This window comes from Rutilus rutilus (assembly GCF_951802725.1).
Source record: "Rutilus rutilus genome assembly, chromosome: 19".
Classification (NCBI taxonomy): domain Eukaryota; kingdom Metazoa; phylum Chordata; class Actinopteri; order Cypriniformes; family Leuciscidae; genus Rutilus; species Rutilus rutilus.
The window spans coordinates 2,393,882-2,408,567 of NC_140232.1; the positions used below are offsets into that span (position 1 = coordinate 2,393,882).

General features: G+C 40.7%; 1 protein-coding gene across 1 annotated transcript in view; it reads left to right on the forward strand.

Moving 5' to 3' along the window:
* Nucleotides 1-14,466, forward strand: part of brpf1 (bromodomain and PHD finger containing, 1) — a 41,077-nt gene extending 26,611 nt beyond the window's left edge. Inside the window, exons 12-16 of the mRNA XM_084388696.1 lie at nt 1,730-1,877; nt 2,208-2,341; nt 2,689-2,804; nt 9,528-9,682; nt 13,939-14,466. Coding sequence (XP_084244822.1) covers nt 1,730-1,877; nt 2,208-2,341; nt 2,689-2,804; nt 9,528-9,682; nt 13,939-14,122 — 737 coding nt within the window. The 3' untranslated portion in view covers nt 14,123-14,466. The remainder of the gene's footprint in view (nt 1-1,729; nt 1,878-2,207; nt 2,342-2,688; nt 2,805-9,527; nt 9,683-13,938) is intronic.
* Nucleotides 14,467-14,686: the final 220 nt, after the last annotated feature.

A 14,686-nucleotide genomic window follows, 5' to 3' on the forward strand; every position in this document is an offset into this window, starting at 1 on the left:
TTGCTTTCTCTGTTAGGATATGTGCAATCCTGCCTTAGAAAACGGACAAAACCAGGTTTCTTAGGCCACATTTACACTGCAGGTCTTAATGCACAATTCCGATTGGCAGCACGATATTTCGCTGCGATGTGCGTATCTGCGATAGTTGCATCGCAGGATGTGTGATGTCAAGTATAGGGATCGTAGTTGATCCGTGATCCATACGGGCCAGCTGCTCCCCGGTTCAGAACTCATGTGATTCATGGATTATTTTGGGGATTTTGGGACTTTATCTTATTCACCGTATCCCCCAGAGTTAGATAAGTCCATACATACCCTTCTCATCTCCGTGCGTGCCGTAACTCTGTCTGACGCACCCACCGCTAGCCTAGCTTAGCACAAAGACTGGAGGTAAACGGCTCCAGCTAGCATACTGCTCCCAATAAGTGACAAAATAACGCCAACATTTTCCTATTTACATGTTGTGATGTGTATAGTCACAGCGTGTACGAATAACAAGGTCACATGAGACACAGCTAACCGTATACATACTGGGAACTATATTCTCAGAAGGCGAAGCACTGCTACTTCTGCAGAGTGATTTACTCCAACTCTGAGCGAACTCTCTGCTCCTCACCACGGGGTGTAAGCCACACAGCAGAGTTTGGCTCCCCAGTGAATCTCAGATCTCCACATGAGCTGAAGTTCATTTAGGGACATTCACACTTCAGCAGAGTTCATCATTTGTTGTGCTTCTGCCGATCTTCATTGAACCCTGTGGGTTTAACTGTTTCTATCATTGCTGATTATTCATATTCACAGACCGACTATGAAGAAACACCCACACTTCTCTGTGAGTCAGATGTTTTCTGTAAAGAGCTTTGAATGCTGGGAAATCCCCACCACCGGAAAAGACAAGGATCAGAAAACAAAGCCTGAAAAATCACACGCAAAAAATCACTATTTACTCGATTTCTTTTTCCGTGGAACACCAAGAAACGTTGATCTTCACGCGGCTCTTTTCCATAAGACAGTTACTGTATGTGACATTCATTCAACCAAAATGTTTAACCCTGTCATTCATATGCATCACTTGTGACACGCATCACCAAATAATAATTAGGCTTGTCAAATTACAGCAAATTGTTATAAATCGTATAAAACCTCACAGGTTCGATAAATCTCAGGATCCCCACATTACAATTTATTAACTTAAATTATTGAAATAAATAATAATAAATTATACTATTACTATTTGTCCAACTTTATCAGCAATTAAAACAGTTAACTCAAGTTAAGCGATATATACTATAGCAAATCTCAACCGCCTGATTGTTTGTATCGTCACAAAATGTAACTATTATCACTCAGCTCTGATAAATGAAACTATAAAGTGTGATGATATTGAGATATTATAAGCCATAACATCATGATTAAGCTGTTTTGAAATTATGTGTATTGTGAAAACTGCAATATAAATAAATGACTATTTGATAGCAGTCTTCACTGTGTAAGTGAAGTATAACTAATTAATTAAAGCTTTAATTAATCTTTTCTTTGTTTAAGCTTCATTTCGCGTGTGCGTTTAAGCTCAGAAGAAAGAGAAAGAACTGAATTCTGCCACAGAAGCTCAATGAACTGACATGAAGAGTAACGGGAAGATTCCTCACACACTCTCTGATTGTCCCTGTGTAAATGAGTGGTATCAAACACACATCAGTGTAAATGAGTGTCTTCTTCTCCTCCTCAGATCTGCACAGTAATGGCTTCGGTGGAAGTGGTCAGCCGAAGACGGAGAGTTTTCTGGTGTACAGGAACGAGAGGAGTCTCCCTCGCTCCAGCTCCGACTCTGAGTCCACCAGCAGTAGCAGCAGCAGCGCAGCGTCAGACCGGACCAGGTACACACACACACACAGTCATGGCTTTACGACGCTCATAAATACAAATCCTGTTTTATGAAGTCAGGAGCTATAAATGCTATTTGTTCACTGTTGTTTCACTTTAAATCTTCAGCAAAATCCTTAGGAATATATATGTATATATAACGTGAACTGCTTTACTTCCTGACAAAACCCTGAACAAAGTTTACAGTCCTGTAATTAACAAACCTGCTTATCTGTTAAATGAGTCCAGCGTTTGAAGCTTACTTTTACAATTTACACAATTACAATTTACTCTAGGTTTAAATTTGTTTTTTTTTAACTGTGTGTGTGTGTTTCTCGTGGCAGCACCACTCCCTCTAAACAGGGTCGAGGGAAGACCTCATTCTCGCGCTCCACGTTCCCGGACGACAGCAGCGAGGAGACGTCCGGCACAGAGAACGACTCCTACTCCATGGGAGGATCCCGAGGAGTGTCTCACTGTAAGTGCAGCACACACATCAGACGTGTGTGTGTGTGTGTGTGTGTGTGTGTGTGTGTGTGTGTGTGTGTGTGTGTGTGTGTGTGTGTGTGTGTGTGTGTGTGTGTGTGTGTGTGTGTGTGTGTGTGTGTGTGTGTGTGTGTGTGTGTGTGTGTGTGTGTGTGTGTGTGTGTGTGTTTGTGTTTAGTGCCTCTAGGTCACTGAGATGTTTTTTTTTTCTCCTTTTCTCTTTATTTTCTCTTATTTATTTATTTATTTATTTTATTGCATTGTAAAGCACTTTGGATCACCTACGGTTGTGTTAAACTTGTGCTGTATAAATGAGACTTGACTTGACGTGTGTTTTAGTGGTTCGCAGCAGGGGCCGCTCGGGATGCTGGATGAGCTCAGATGACTACAGCTCTCTGGACGCTCTCGATCTGGTGTGGGCCAAGTGCAGAGGATACCCATCATACCCCGCTCTGGTGAGTGTGTCACCTCACACTGACCTAACACACACACACACTCTCTCTCACACACTTACACACTCACTCAGCTTTCACAACATTTTTAATTTGCGCTGTATGTAGGGCTGCCCTCGATTAAAGATTTTTCTAGTCAACTAGTAGTTGTTCATTTAAGCGATTAGTCAATTAATCGCGCGTTTATATCAAGCCATAAATAATAATAATGAGCCTAATAGCCTCTATAATACGTAGTCTAAACAGTGCTCAAACGTAAACATAAAGCCATAGCTTGCTACCCCAAACTCAGTCTGCTACAGTAGCCACTCCCCAAACTCTCAGTCTGCTACAGTAGCCACTCCCCAAACTCTCTGTCTGCTACAGTAGCCACTCCCCAAACTCTCAGTCTGCTACAGTAGCCACTCCCCAAACTCTCTCTGCTATAGTAGCCACTCCCCAAACTCTGTCTGCTACAGTAGCCACTCCCCAAACTCTCAGTCTGCTACAGTAGCCACTCCCCAAACTCTCAGTCTGCTACAGTAGCCATTCCCCAAACTCTCTCTGCTATAGTAGCCACTCCCCAAACTCTCAGTCTGCTACAGTAGCCACGCCCCAAACTCTCAGTCTGCTACCGTAGCCACTCCCCAAACTCAAACTCAGTCTGCTACAGTAGCCACTCCCCAAACTCTCATTCTGCTACAGTAGCCTATCCCCAAACTCTCAGCCTGCTACAGTAGCCACTCCCCAAACTCTGTCTGTTACAGTAGCCACTCCCCAAACTCTCAGCCTGCTACAGTAGCCACGCCCCAAACTCTCAGTCTGCTACAGTAGCCACTCCCCAAACTCTCAGCCTGCTACAGTAGCCACTCCCCTGTCTGTTACAGTAGCCACTCCCCAAACTCTCAGTCTGCTACAGTAGCCACTCCCCAAACTCTCAGCCTGCTACAGTAGCCACTCCCCAAACTCTGTCTGCTACAGTAGCCACTCCCCAAACTCTGTCTGCTACAGTAGCCACTCCCCAAACTCTCAGCCTGCTACAGTAGCCACTCCCCAAACTCTGTCTGCTACAGTAGCCACTCCCCAAACACTGTCTGCTACAGAAGCCACTCCCCAAACTCTGTCTGCTACAGTAGCCACTCCCCAAACTCTCAGTCTGCTACAGTAGCCACTCCCCAAACTCTGTCTGCTACAGTAGCCACTCTCCAAACTCTCAGTCTGCTACAGTAGCCACGCCCCAAACTCTGTCTGCTACAGTAGCCACTCCCCAAACTCAAACTCAGTCTGCTACAGTAGCCACTCCCCAAACTCTGTCTGCTACAGTAGCCACTACCCAAACTCTCAGCCTGCTACAGTAGCCACTCCCCAAACTCTGTCTGCTACAGTAGCCACTCCCCAAACTCTCAGCCTGCTACAGTAGCCACTCCCCAAACTCTCAGCCTGCTACAGTAGCCACTCCCCAAACTCTGTCTGCTACAGTAGCCACTCCCCAAACTCAAACTCAATCTGCTACAGTAGCCACTCCCCAAACTCAGTCTGCTACAGTAGCCACTCCCCAAACTCAAACTCAGTCTGCTACAGTAGCCACTACCCAAACTCTCAGCCTGCTACAGTAGCCACTCCCCAAACTCAGTCTGCTACAGTGGCCACTCCCCAAACTCTCAGCCTGCTACAGTAGCCACTCCCCAAACTCTCAGCCTGCTACAGTAGCCACGCCCCAAACTCTCAGTCTGCTACAGTAGCCACTCCCCAAACTCAAACTCAGTCTGCTACAGTAGCCACTCCCCAAACTCTCAGCCTGCTACAGTAGCCACTCCCAAACTCTCAGCCTGCTACAGTAGCCACTCCCAAACTCTCAGCCTGCTACAGTAGCCACTCCCAAACTCTCAGCCTGCTACAGTAGCCACTCCCCAAACTCTGTCTGCTACAGTAGCCACTCCCCAAACTCTCAGCCTGCTACAGTAGCCACTCCCCAAACTCTGTCTGCTACAGTAGCCACTCCCCAAACTCTGTCTGCTACAGTAGCCACTCCCCAAACTCTCAGCCTGCTACAGTAGCCACTCCCCAAACTCTGTCTGCTACAGTAGCCACGCCCCAAACTCTCAATCTGCTACAGTAGCCACTCCCCAAACTCTGTCTGCTACAGTAGCCACTCCCCAAACTCAGTCTGCTACAGTAGCCACTCCCCAAACTCAAACTCTGTCTGCTACAGTAGCCACTCCTCAAACTCTGTCTGCTACAGTAGCCACTCCCCAAACTCTGTCTGCTACAGTAGCCACTCCCCAAACTCTGTCTGCTACAGTAGCCACTCCCCAAACTCAAACTCAGTCTGCTACAGTAGCCACTCCCCAAACTCTGTCTGCTACAGTAGCCACTCCCCAAACTCTGTCTGCTACAGTAGCCACTCCCCAAACTCTGTCTGCTACAGTAGCCACTCCCCAAACTCTGTCTGCTACAGTAGCCACTCCCCAAACTCTGTCTGCTACAGTAGCCACTCCCCAAACTCAAACTCAGTCTGCTACAGTAGCCACTCCTCAAACTCTGTCTGCTACAGTAGCCACTCCCCAAACTCTGTCTGCTACAGTAGCCACTCCCCAAACTCTGTCTGCTACAGTAGCCACTCCCCAAACTCAAACTCAGTCTGCTACAGTAGCCACTCCCCAAACTCTGTCTGCTACAGTAGCCACTCCCCAAACTCTGTCTGCTACAGTAGCCACTCCCCAAACTCTGTCTGCTACAGTAGCCACTCCCCAAACTCAAACTCTGTCTGCTACAGTAGCCACTCCCCAAACTCTGTCTGCTACAGTAGCCACTCCCCAAACTCAAACTCAGTCTGCTACAGTAGCCACTCCCCAAACTCTGTCTGCTACAGTAGCCACGCCCCAAAATCTATTGTTGGCTATTGCTACAAATATAATATACCTGTGCGACTTGTGACTGGTTTTGTGGTCCAGGATCTCAAATTACATACTAACTGTAGTCATTGAACATATAAACTGGGTTAAGAGAATGTATTTAACAAAATAAATCTAATCACTTTTAATATGTTTCACTCTGACATTATTTTCATGACTGTCCAGCACATTTATATCCCCAAATTCACAATTGTTAAGTCAAGTCAGCTTTAGTTCTATAGCGCTTTATACAATGCAGATTGTTTCAAAGCAGTTTCACAGTGATAAACAGGGAAATAACAGAATCAATGATGCAGACTTTATTAAATATGAAAGAAATTCAAATTCTTCATTAAAGCAGCACTAACAAGACAGAGGCATTATTCAGATCAATTCAGTTCAATAATAGTGTCAAGGTTGCAAAATCTGTCACATTAACGAACCGAAGTTTAATCAACTATAAATACTGTAATGTGAGAAGAATCATGTATTATTTTAAATAATATATATATTATTCCAAATTGTCTGATTTTCTTCCTTGTGAGGAATAAAATTACATAATTTTAGAGAAAGTACTTCACTACTAGATCTAATCAGGATCACACTGGCTGCCGTAAAAACTAGACTCTCGAATTAGGCGATGTATTCAAACATATATTCATGCAAGAGACATAAGTAAAAATACTATGCGCTTATAGTAAAGTGTATACACTCACCTAAAGGATTATTAGGAACTCCTGTTCAATTTCTCATTAATGCAATTATTTAATCAACCAATCACATGGCAGTTGCTTCAATGCATTTAGGGGTGTGGTCCTGGTGAAGACAATCTCCTGAACTCCAAACTGAATGTCAGAATGGGAAAGAAAGGTGATTTAAGCAATTTTGAGCGTGGCATGGTTGTTGGTGCCAGACGGGCCGGTCTGAGTATTTCACAATCTGCTCAGTTACTGGGATTTTCACGCACAACCATTTCTAGGGTTTACAAAGAATGGTGTGAAAAGGGAAAAACATCCAGTATGCGGCAGTCCTGTGGGCGAAAATGCCTTGTTGATGCTAGAGGTCAGAGGAGAATGGGCCGACTGATTCAAGCTGATAGAAGAGCAACTTTGACTGAAATAACCACTCGTTACAACCGAGGTATGCAGCAAAGCATTTGTGAAGCCACAACACGCACAACCTTGAGGCGGATGGGCTACAACAGCAGAAGACCCCACCGGGTACCACTCATCTCCACTACAAATAGGAAAAAGAGGCTACAATTTGCACGAGCTCACCAAAATTGGACAGTTGAAGACTGGAAAAATGTTGCCTGGTCTGATGAGTCTCGATTTCTGTTGAGACATTCAGATGGTTGAGTCAGAATTTGGCGTAAACAGAATGAGAACATGGATCCATCATGCCTTGTTACCACTGTGCAGGCTGGTGGTGGTGGTGTAATGGTGTGGGGGATGTTTTCTTGGCACACTTTAAGCCCCTTAGTGCCAATTGGGCATTGTTTAAATGCCACGGCCTACCTGAGCATTGTTTCTGACCATGTCCATCCCTTTATGACCACCATGTACCCATCCTCTGATGGCTACTTCCAGCAGGATAATGCACCATGTCACAAAGCTCCAATCATTTCAAATTGGTTTCTTGAACATGACAATGAGTTCACTGTACTACAGTGGCCCCCACAGTCACCAGATCTCAACCCAATAGAGCATCTTTGGGATGTGGTGGAACGGGAGCTTCGTGCCCTGGATATGCATCCTACAAATCTCCATCAACTGCAAGATGCTATCCTATCAATATGGGCCAACATTTCTAAAGAATGCTTTCAGCACCTTGTTGAATCAATGCCACGTAGAATTAAGGCAGTTCTGAAGGCGAAAGCGGGTCAAACACAGTATTAGTATGGTGTTCTTAATAATCCTTTAGGTGAGTGTATATTTAACAGTATGGTTTTATGGATATGCTCTTAAAGGTTTTTTTTCTTTCTAACTGACAAGCTATGAACATGACTTTCCTGAGGTCAGGTGACGGGATTCACAAAGTTGATTTATTGGCGTCTTTCCACCTTTGAAAGACTTTCTACATCTCATCTGATGATGTTTCTCATGCTGTAATTTTACAGTAAAGATGATCTGATCAGAAGAAAGACTCTATACAGACACTCCTGTCTGCTCTGATGCCCTGCATTAAAGACATAACCGTTGAAAGATGAGTTTCAGATGACAGAAAAACCCCCAAAAAGTATTTGACCAAAATTCATGTTTTTCTTTACGACTTTTAATTTTTTTTGCTATTTATATTTGTATTTTAAGGCTATTCTAATATCATATACAGTTCTGAGCTTCATCATTGATTTCCATTAGGGCTGAAACGATTAGTCGACAATAAAAAATGGTCGACAAAATATCTTGTTGTCGAGTAGTCGTTTGATCTCACGTGACCTAATGTAAGGGCCTGCAATATCGCGATTTGACCGCTACGCCGCTGCATCGCTAGAATGTAATGCAGCCGTTACAAATGCTATTGCTGTAAAAGAAAACACAGCGCGAATTATGACGGAGTGCAAACGAATCCGAACTAGCAAGGTGTGTGAAAGTTTCACATAACTTCAAACCAAGAATGCTGTCGTGTGCAATACATGCAAGGCGGAACTTGCTTTTCTTTTTCTATTGAAAGAGAACAGAATATTTAAACAATGCTTAGAGAGCATTTGTGTGTGATTTGAGTTGGACAGAAATCTGGAAACTTAAAGAGGATGACCTGTTTAGTTGCTCAAAGTTCATTAAAACAACCTTTTCAAAAGCTGAAGTGATTTTCTTTTTTTTATTTATATTATAGTTAGAATATGTATAACTCAGTGTTTTAACTAATTGAACAAGCTGAATAATCGTTCCAAACTTACTGATTAGTCGGCGAAATAATCGATGATTAGTCGATTATCAAAATAATCGTTTGTTGCAGCCCTAATTTCCATCAGTGTGACGAGCGAGTGGAGGGACTGGAGTGCAGTCACTCAAAACACTTTTAAGTAACACTGTAGAATATTAAATCAAATAAAGAGAATAACAAATTAGATCTAACTACACTTTACCTTGTAATAAATCAGACATGTTGAAATTCTGCTCCATCTGCATTAGCTATGTTTCCATCCACCTATAGTTACATTTTGGGATATTGCATAAAGTGCTGGATGAAAACGCCAAGATGTGAATAAATGTGTGTAAATATGAAGACGTGCGCTTAAAAATAGAAACACATTTACTGAATAAATCCCTCAGAACCTCACGTGACTTTCCCTCAGCGCCAGCTGTGATTGGATAACTGGAGTAAGCAGCGGACCAATGGCATCGCAGCATCTCTAATGTTGGTTTGGTGTTTCTGAAACGCCGGAGTCGAAGTGTAATAAGGTTCATTAGTTAATGTATTAACATGAACTAACCATGAGCAATTCATTTGTTTTGTATGTATTTGTTCATTTTTGTTAACGTTAGTTAATTTATTTTTATTTTAATACTTATTTTTTATGTCCATTTGTGTCCTTGATTGTGCTGCATTCACTCACAAAAATAAATGTTTAATATATTTATGGTATAAATGTACAAAATATCTTCATGGAACATGATCTTTACTTAATATCCTAATGATTTTTGGCATAAAAGAGAAATCGAGAATTTTGACCACAGATATACCCGTGACTGGGTTTGTGATCCAGGGTCACATATTCCAATTTTGCACTAGTAATATTCCCAACTGTGGATGTAAGCTCGTCAGCAGAAGCTGTGTGTGTTGTGCTGTGTGTGTCCAGCAGAGGGCGATGTACTCTTCATACTTCTCTCGTGTGTTCTGCTTCCCTCAGATCATCGACCCGAAGATGCCCCGCGAGGGTGTGTTCCACCGGGGTGTCCCGATCCCCGTCCCGCCTCTGGAGGTCCTGAAGCTGGGAGAGCAGATGACCCAGGAGGCCCGCGAACACCTCTTCCTCGTGCTCTTCTTCGACAACAAGAGGACCTGGTTAGTCACGCTCCTCTTCTTCCTCATGCTTTCTGTGCTGTGATAGGACAGAGACTACAGGTGTGTGGCTGAGAGGTGTGTGTGTGTGTGTGTGTGTGTGTGTGGCTGACATATTCATGGTTTTAACAGGCATCTCAGTTAAGTTTGTGGACTAAAGATTTAAAGTTTGTGGACTAAAGATTTGTTTCTTTTGTTAAAAAAGATTAATAATCGTGTTCCCTTGCCTGTTAAACGCATGAAATGCATTAAAATGATCAAAAGTGACCGATTCTAATGCTGTTCTTTTGAACTTTCTATTCATCAAAGAATCCTGAAATAAAAATGTATCTCAGTTTCCATGACAATGAAACTGTTTTCAAAATGTATAATAATCATAAATGTTTCTTGAGCATCAAATCATCATATTAGAGTGATTTGTGAAGGATCATGTGACACTGAAGACTGGAGTAATGATGCTGAACATTCAGCTTTGATCACAGGAATAAATTACACTTTACTGTATATTCACATAGAAAACAGATGGTTTACATTATAATAATATTTCACAATATTACAGTTTTTAATGTGAGCAGAAGAAAGTTACTGACCTCACACTTTAAACTGGGACTCAATATAAAATACATTGCGGATATTTGCTAGCGTTATATTGTTGTTGTTTACTTCAGTTCCAGAAGTGACTGACTGAGGTAACAGTATTTTACATTGTTTTCACTGAAATCTGCTTTGCTCGTGTGACAGTGGAAAGCGTGATGTTCGGTCCTCAGGTCTTCGTGTGTGTGTGTGTGTGTGTGTGTGTGTGTGTGTGTGTGTGTGTGTGTGTGTGTGTGTGTGTGTGTGTGTGTGTGTGTGTGTGTGTGTGTGTGTGTGTGTGTGTGAGGAATCTTCCACAGGAGAGTTGTGGAGAAACCTCTGCTGGTTATTTTCCACGGTTTGACGCGTGGGTCGTGAAGATGGTTTTTGTGTCTTTGACGTCAGTTACAGGGTCACATGTTTATTTGGTTACACTTTACAGTAAAGTTCCAGTTATTAACATTAGTTACCTACAATAGTTGAACTAATGAACTAAGTTAACAACTAACCATGTTTCAACATTTACTAATACATTATTAAACTCAAAAGTTGATTTTGTTTAGTGGCCCCTGAGCTCACATCAATTAACAAACAACAGCTGTTTTTTTTTTTTATTAAATAACATTAACAAATATATTTTTTGCTCATTGTAAATGTTTATTAATGCACTAACGAGTGAGACTTTATTGTAAAGTGTTACTGTTTATTCTTACATTTGCCATTTGAAAACATAGTATTACTTCATTCTCTTATATTTTACATCTACACGCATTTTGCCATAATTAGGCTCATTCTGTGTCGAATTTCAGGAACTTCCCCGGCTAAAATATTAGATTTGATGAATATATTCTTTTTAAAGAACATAAATAATGAGAAAAACTAACATAAATAGTGATGAAAGCCAAAATATGTGATGTCACAGATGTGTGTTTACTGAGTAACCCACCATTTTGTATACGAGGGTCAAAATGGCAATTTTCACCGTAGATTTGGAGTCAAATTAGAGGGGTGTAAAAATGAGTTTAGAAAGATGGCAGCATCGTTATATTATTTTTACACAGAGACTGGAAGGTCTAGTAGTGAAATCTGTTGACTTTAGCAATATCTGTCGTGTTATAAGCCAACGGTGAGCGTTCAGAACTGGGGAAAAGCACTACTTGCCTGAAGTTTGCATGCCTGTAACTCAAGAAGTATTAAAGATATCTTAATATCCTTTTAGATTCTGGTTCTTATCAAACCCTTCTTTTGGGATCTTAATTTTTAAGGCCCAATATGTTTCAGTCCCAGAGATACTGGGATTTCAATGTGGCTCCATGAGTAAATTGTACACATTTGAAGTGGTCAAAACCAAACATGGGTCACTTTGCAGCTGATGCTTTTATATTTCAGAGGAATATCTGAACAACAAATAATGTTGAAACTACACATGTATCTTGTTTCCTTTCTATCAAAAAATAGCATTGAACGTATTTTTCCAAAGTTTGTGACTGTAACTCCAGAAGTGTTAAAGATATCTCAATATCCTTCTAGATTCTCATTCTTAATAAACTTTCCTTTGTTCATTTTTAGGGCCCTGTATGTTTCATATTCCCAGACATATGAGGATCTCAAAGTGGCCCGTTTTCAGTGGTCAAAAACCAAATATGAGTAACTATTCGAACAGCTGATACTGTGTTTAAAGAGGAATGTCTGAAGAACAAATAACGTTAAAACTAAGACTGTATCTTGCCAAAAATACACTGAAAAGTTAAAGTGAACGAACATGTTATGGTCCTACACCTTCCACAGGTGATATATATATTTATAAAAATACATTTTGACCGTTTAACACAGTGATTGCTCTCAGGATATGAGGAGACTTTCAACCAGCATAACAACAAATGTTTCTGTGAACACTGGTAGTCTTTCATTGGTAGATCCAGAAAAGTGAAGACCAGAATCTAGAAGGATATGGAGATAACGCTTAATACTTCTTGAGTAAGAGTTACAGGTTTGCACACTTTGGAAATAGACTATATTTGGCACACAGAAAGGAATGTTCTGTGCAGTTGTTGATAGGGGGAAATGAGATAACATTATTTCGTTCTTCAGATGTTCTTCAAGTGTCAGCTGTGTGCAAACTGGTCCACATTTGGTTTTTGACCCCTGAAGATGTGTACAGGTTACTCATCGAGACTCACTGAGACCCTGATATCTCTGGAAATGAACCATGTTGGGCCTTAAAAATTAATATGCCAAAAGAAAAAAGTTTGATAAGAACCTGAATCTAAAAGGATGTTAAAATATTATTATTATTATTTATTTTTTAACAACATTATTTATCAAAAATTGATTAAACATCATTTACATTTTTCATTATAACTGGATATGTGTGTGTGTGTGTGTGTGTGTGTGTGTGTGTGTGTGTGTGTGTGTGTGTGTGTGTATATATGAAGAGTTCAGATGCAAAAGCCTCTAAGTGCCATCTGAAATTTTCTTCTAGAATGATCATTTTTATCAAGCTCGTATATTTAAATTCAGTAATTTCACTTAAATGGCAATGAAAATGACCTATTAATTGTCATTTAAGTGAAATTACTGAACTTAAATATACGAGCTTGATAAAAATGATCATTCTAGAAGAAAATTTCAGATGGCATTTAGAGGCTTTTGCATCTGAACTCTTCATATATGTATTATTTATTTAATATTTATATATACATACATACATACATACACACACACACACACACACACACACACACACACACACACACACACACACACACACACATATCCAGTTATAATGAAAAATGTAAATGATGTTTAAACAATTTTTGAGAAATAATGTTATTTAAAAAATAGTGATAATTTAATATGCTTTTTTATATATATATATATATATATATATATATATATAAAGATTTTTCAAAAAGTAGGTCATCTTTTCTAAGGCAAGGTGTGAGGTTGTCCCCTTTATTATTAAATTATCTTTAATACTTAGAGTGACAGGCATGCAGACTTCAGGCAAGAACAAAAAACAGCTTTTTCCTGTTCTTGAACGGTCACTGATGGCTTATGAAGCAACAAAGATTGATAATCAACAGATTTCACTACTAGACCTTCCAGTCTCTGTGTAAAAATAAAATAATGATGCTGCCATCTTTCTAAAGTCATTTCCACACTTCTCTAAATCTCAGTTTGACCCTCATGAACTAAATAGTGGATGACAGTCAATATACATTCATGGCATTTCATATTTGTGCTTTCATTACCGCGTTTATGTTGCTTTTTCTTCAGATAAAAATATTGACGAAATCACGAATCGACCCTATACTCTCTCGTTCTCATTACTGTAATGTTCTCTTAGTCGTTTGTAATGAATGGTCATTGTTCCTGACGGTCACACACTCATTACTGTAGTGCAGGCGCTTGCTTAAGTCATCATGCTTGATGTAGGCAGGGGTTAATGGGTTTAATTATGGGTTTTAAAAAACAATCTCACAGTGCAAAAACTCGTGCGCTTTGTCATGAAAAGAGTCTCCATAATGATGTTAATGTTTTTGTGCTTTGACCCCGTCAGCATCTCTGAACATCCGCTGCGGGCAAACAGAGAAATAGGCCAGAGGAAATGAACATGAAAATGCTGTATATGAGAAAGAGAATGTGATACAAGTCACTAAATGAGTGTGTGTGTGTGTGTGTAGGCAATGGCTGCCGCGCTCCAAACTGGTTCCTCTGGGCGTCAATCAGGATCTGGACAAAGAGAAGATGCTGGAAGGCCGAAAGTCGAACATTAGGAAGTCGGTTCAGGTGGCGTATCACCGGGCCATGCAACACCGAAACAAAGTCCAGGGCGACCCGAGCAGCGACACCAGCGACAGCGACTGAACACACACACGGGTCACGACTCACACACACTCTAATTCTCTACTCTGGTGCTAAAGTGCTTCACGTGTCATCAGGATGAGTGTTTTAATGTTAGATGTGGCTGTAGACACAGTCCGTTTACCTCACACTACAGCCAGTATTGAAGATTTGATCAAAACACTCGTTCTCGGACTCTGCTGACGGCAGAACTAAACATGCGATTCTAAATTGCGCCTGAAACCGAATCCCCAAACACTGCAGAAACATGTGTTTGTTCCTCTGTGTTTCTGTCCGGCTTTCCAGGACGAATATCCAAACATTCTTAGATCAAGAGAAATTTACTGGAGAAGTAAATGTTTTTATTTTTTAAATTAAAAAAAAAAAGTTTATGGTTAAAACAAGAGCAAATATCTGCCAGTGGGGTCAGAAAAATATACTTAATCCAAAGGGAAAACAAGATTAAAAGAAATAATAATAAAAAAAATTTTATATATATATATATGTGTGTATGTATAAACTCCCTTCATTTTGACACATTTTTCAGGAAACAAGAATTAAAGGATTAGTTCACTTCAGAATTAAAAT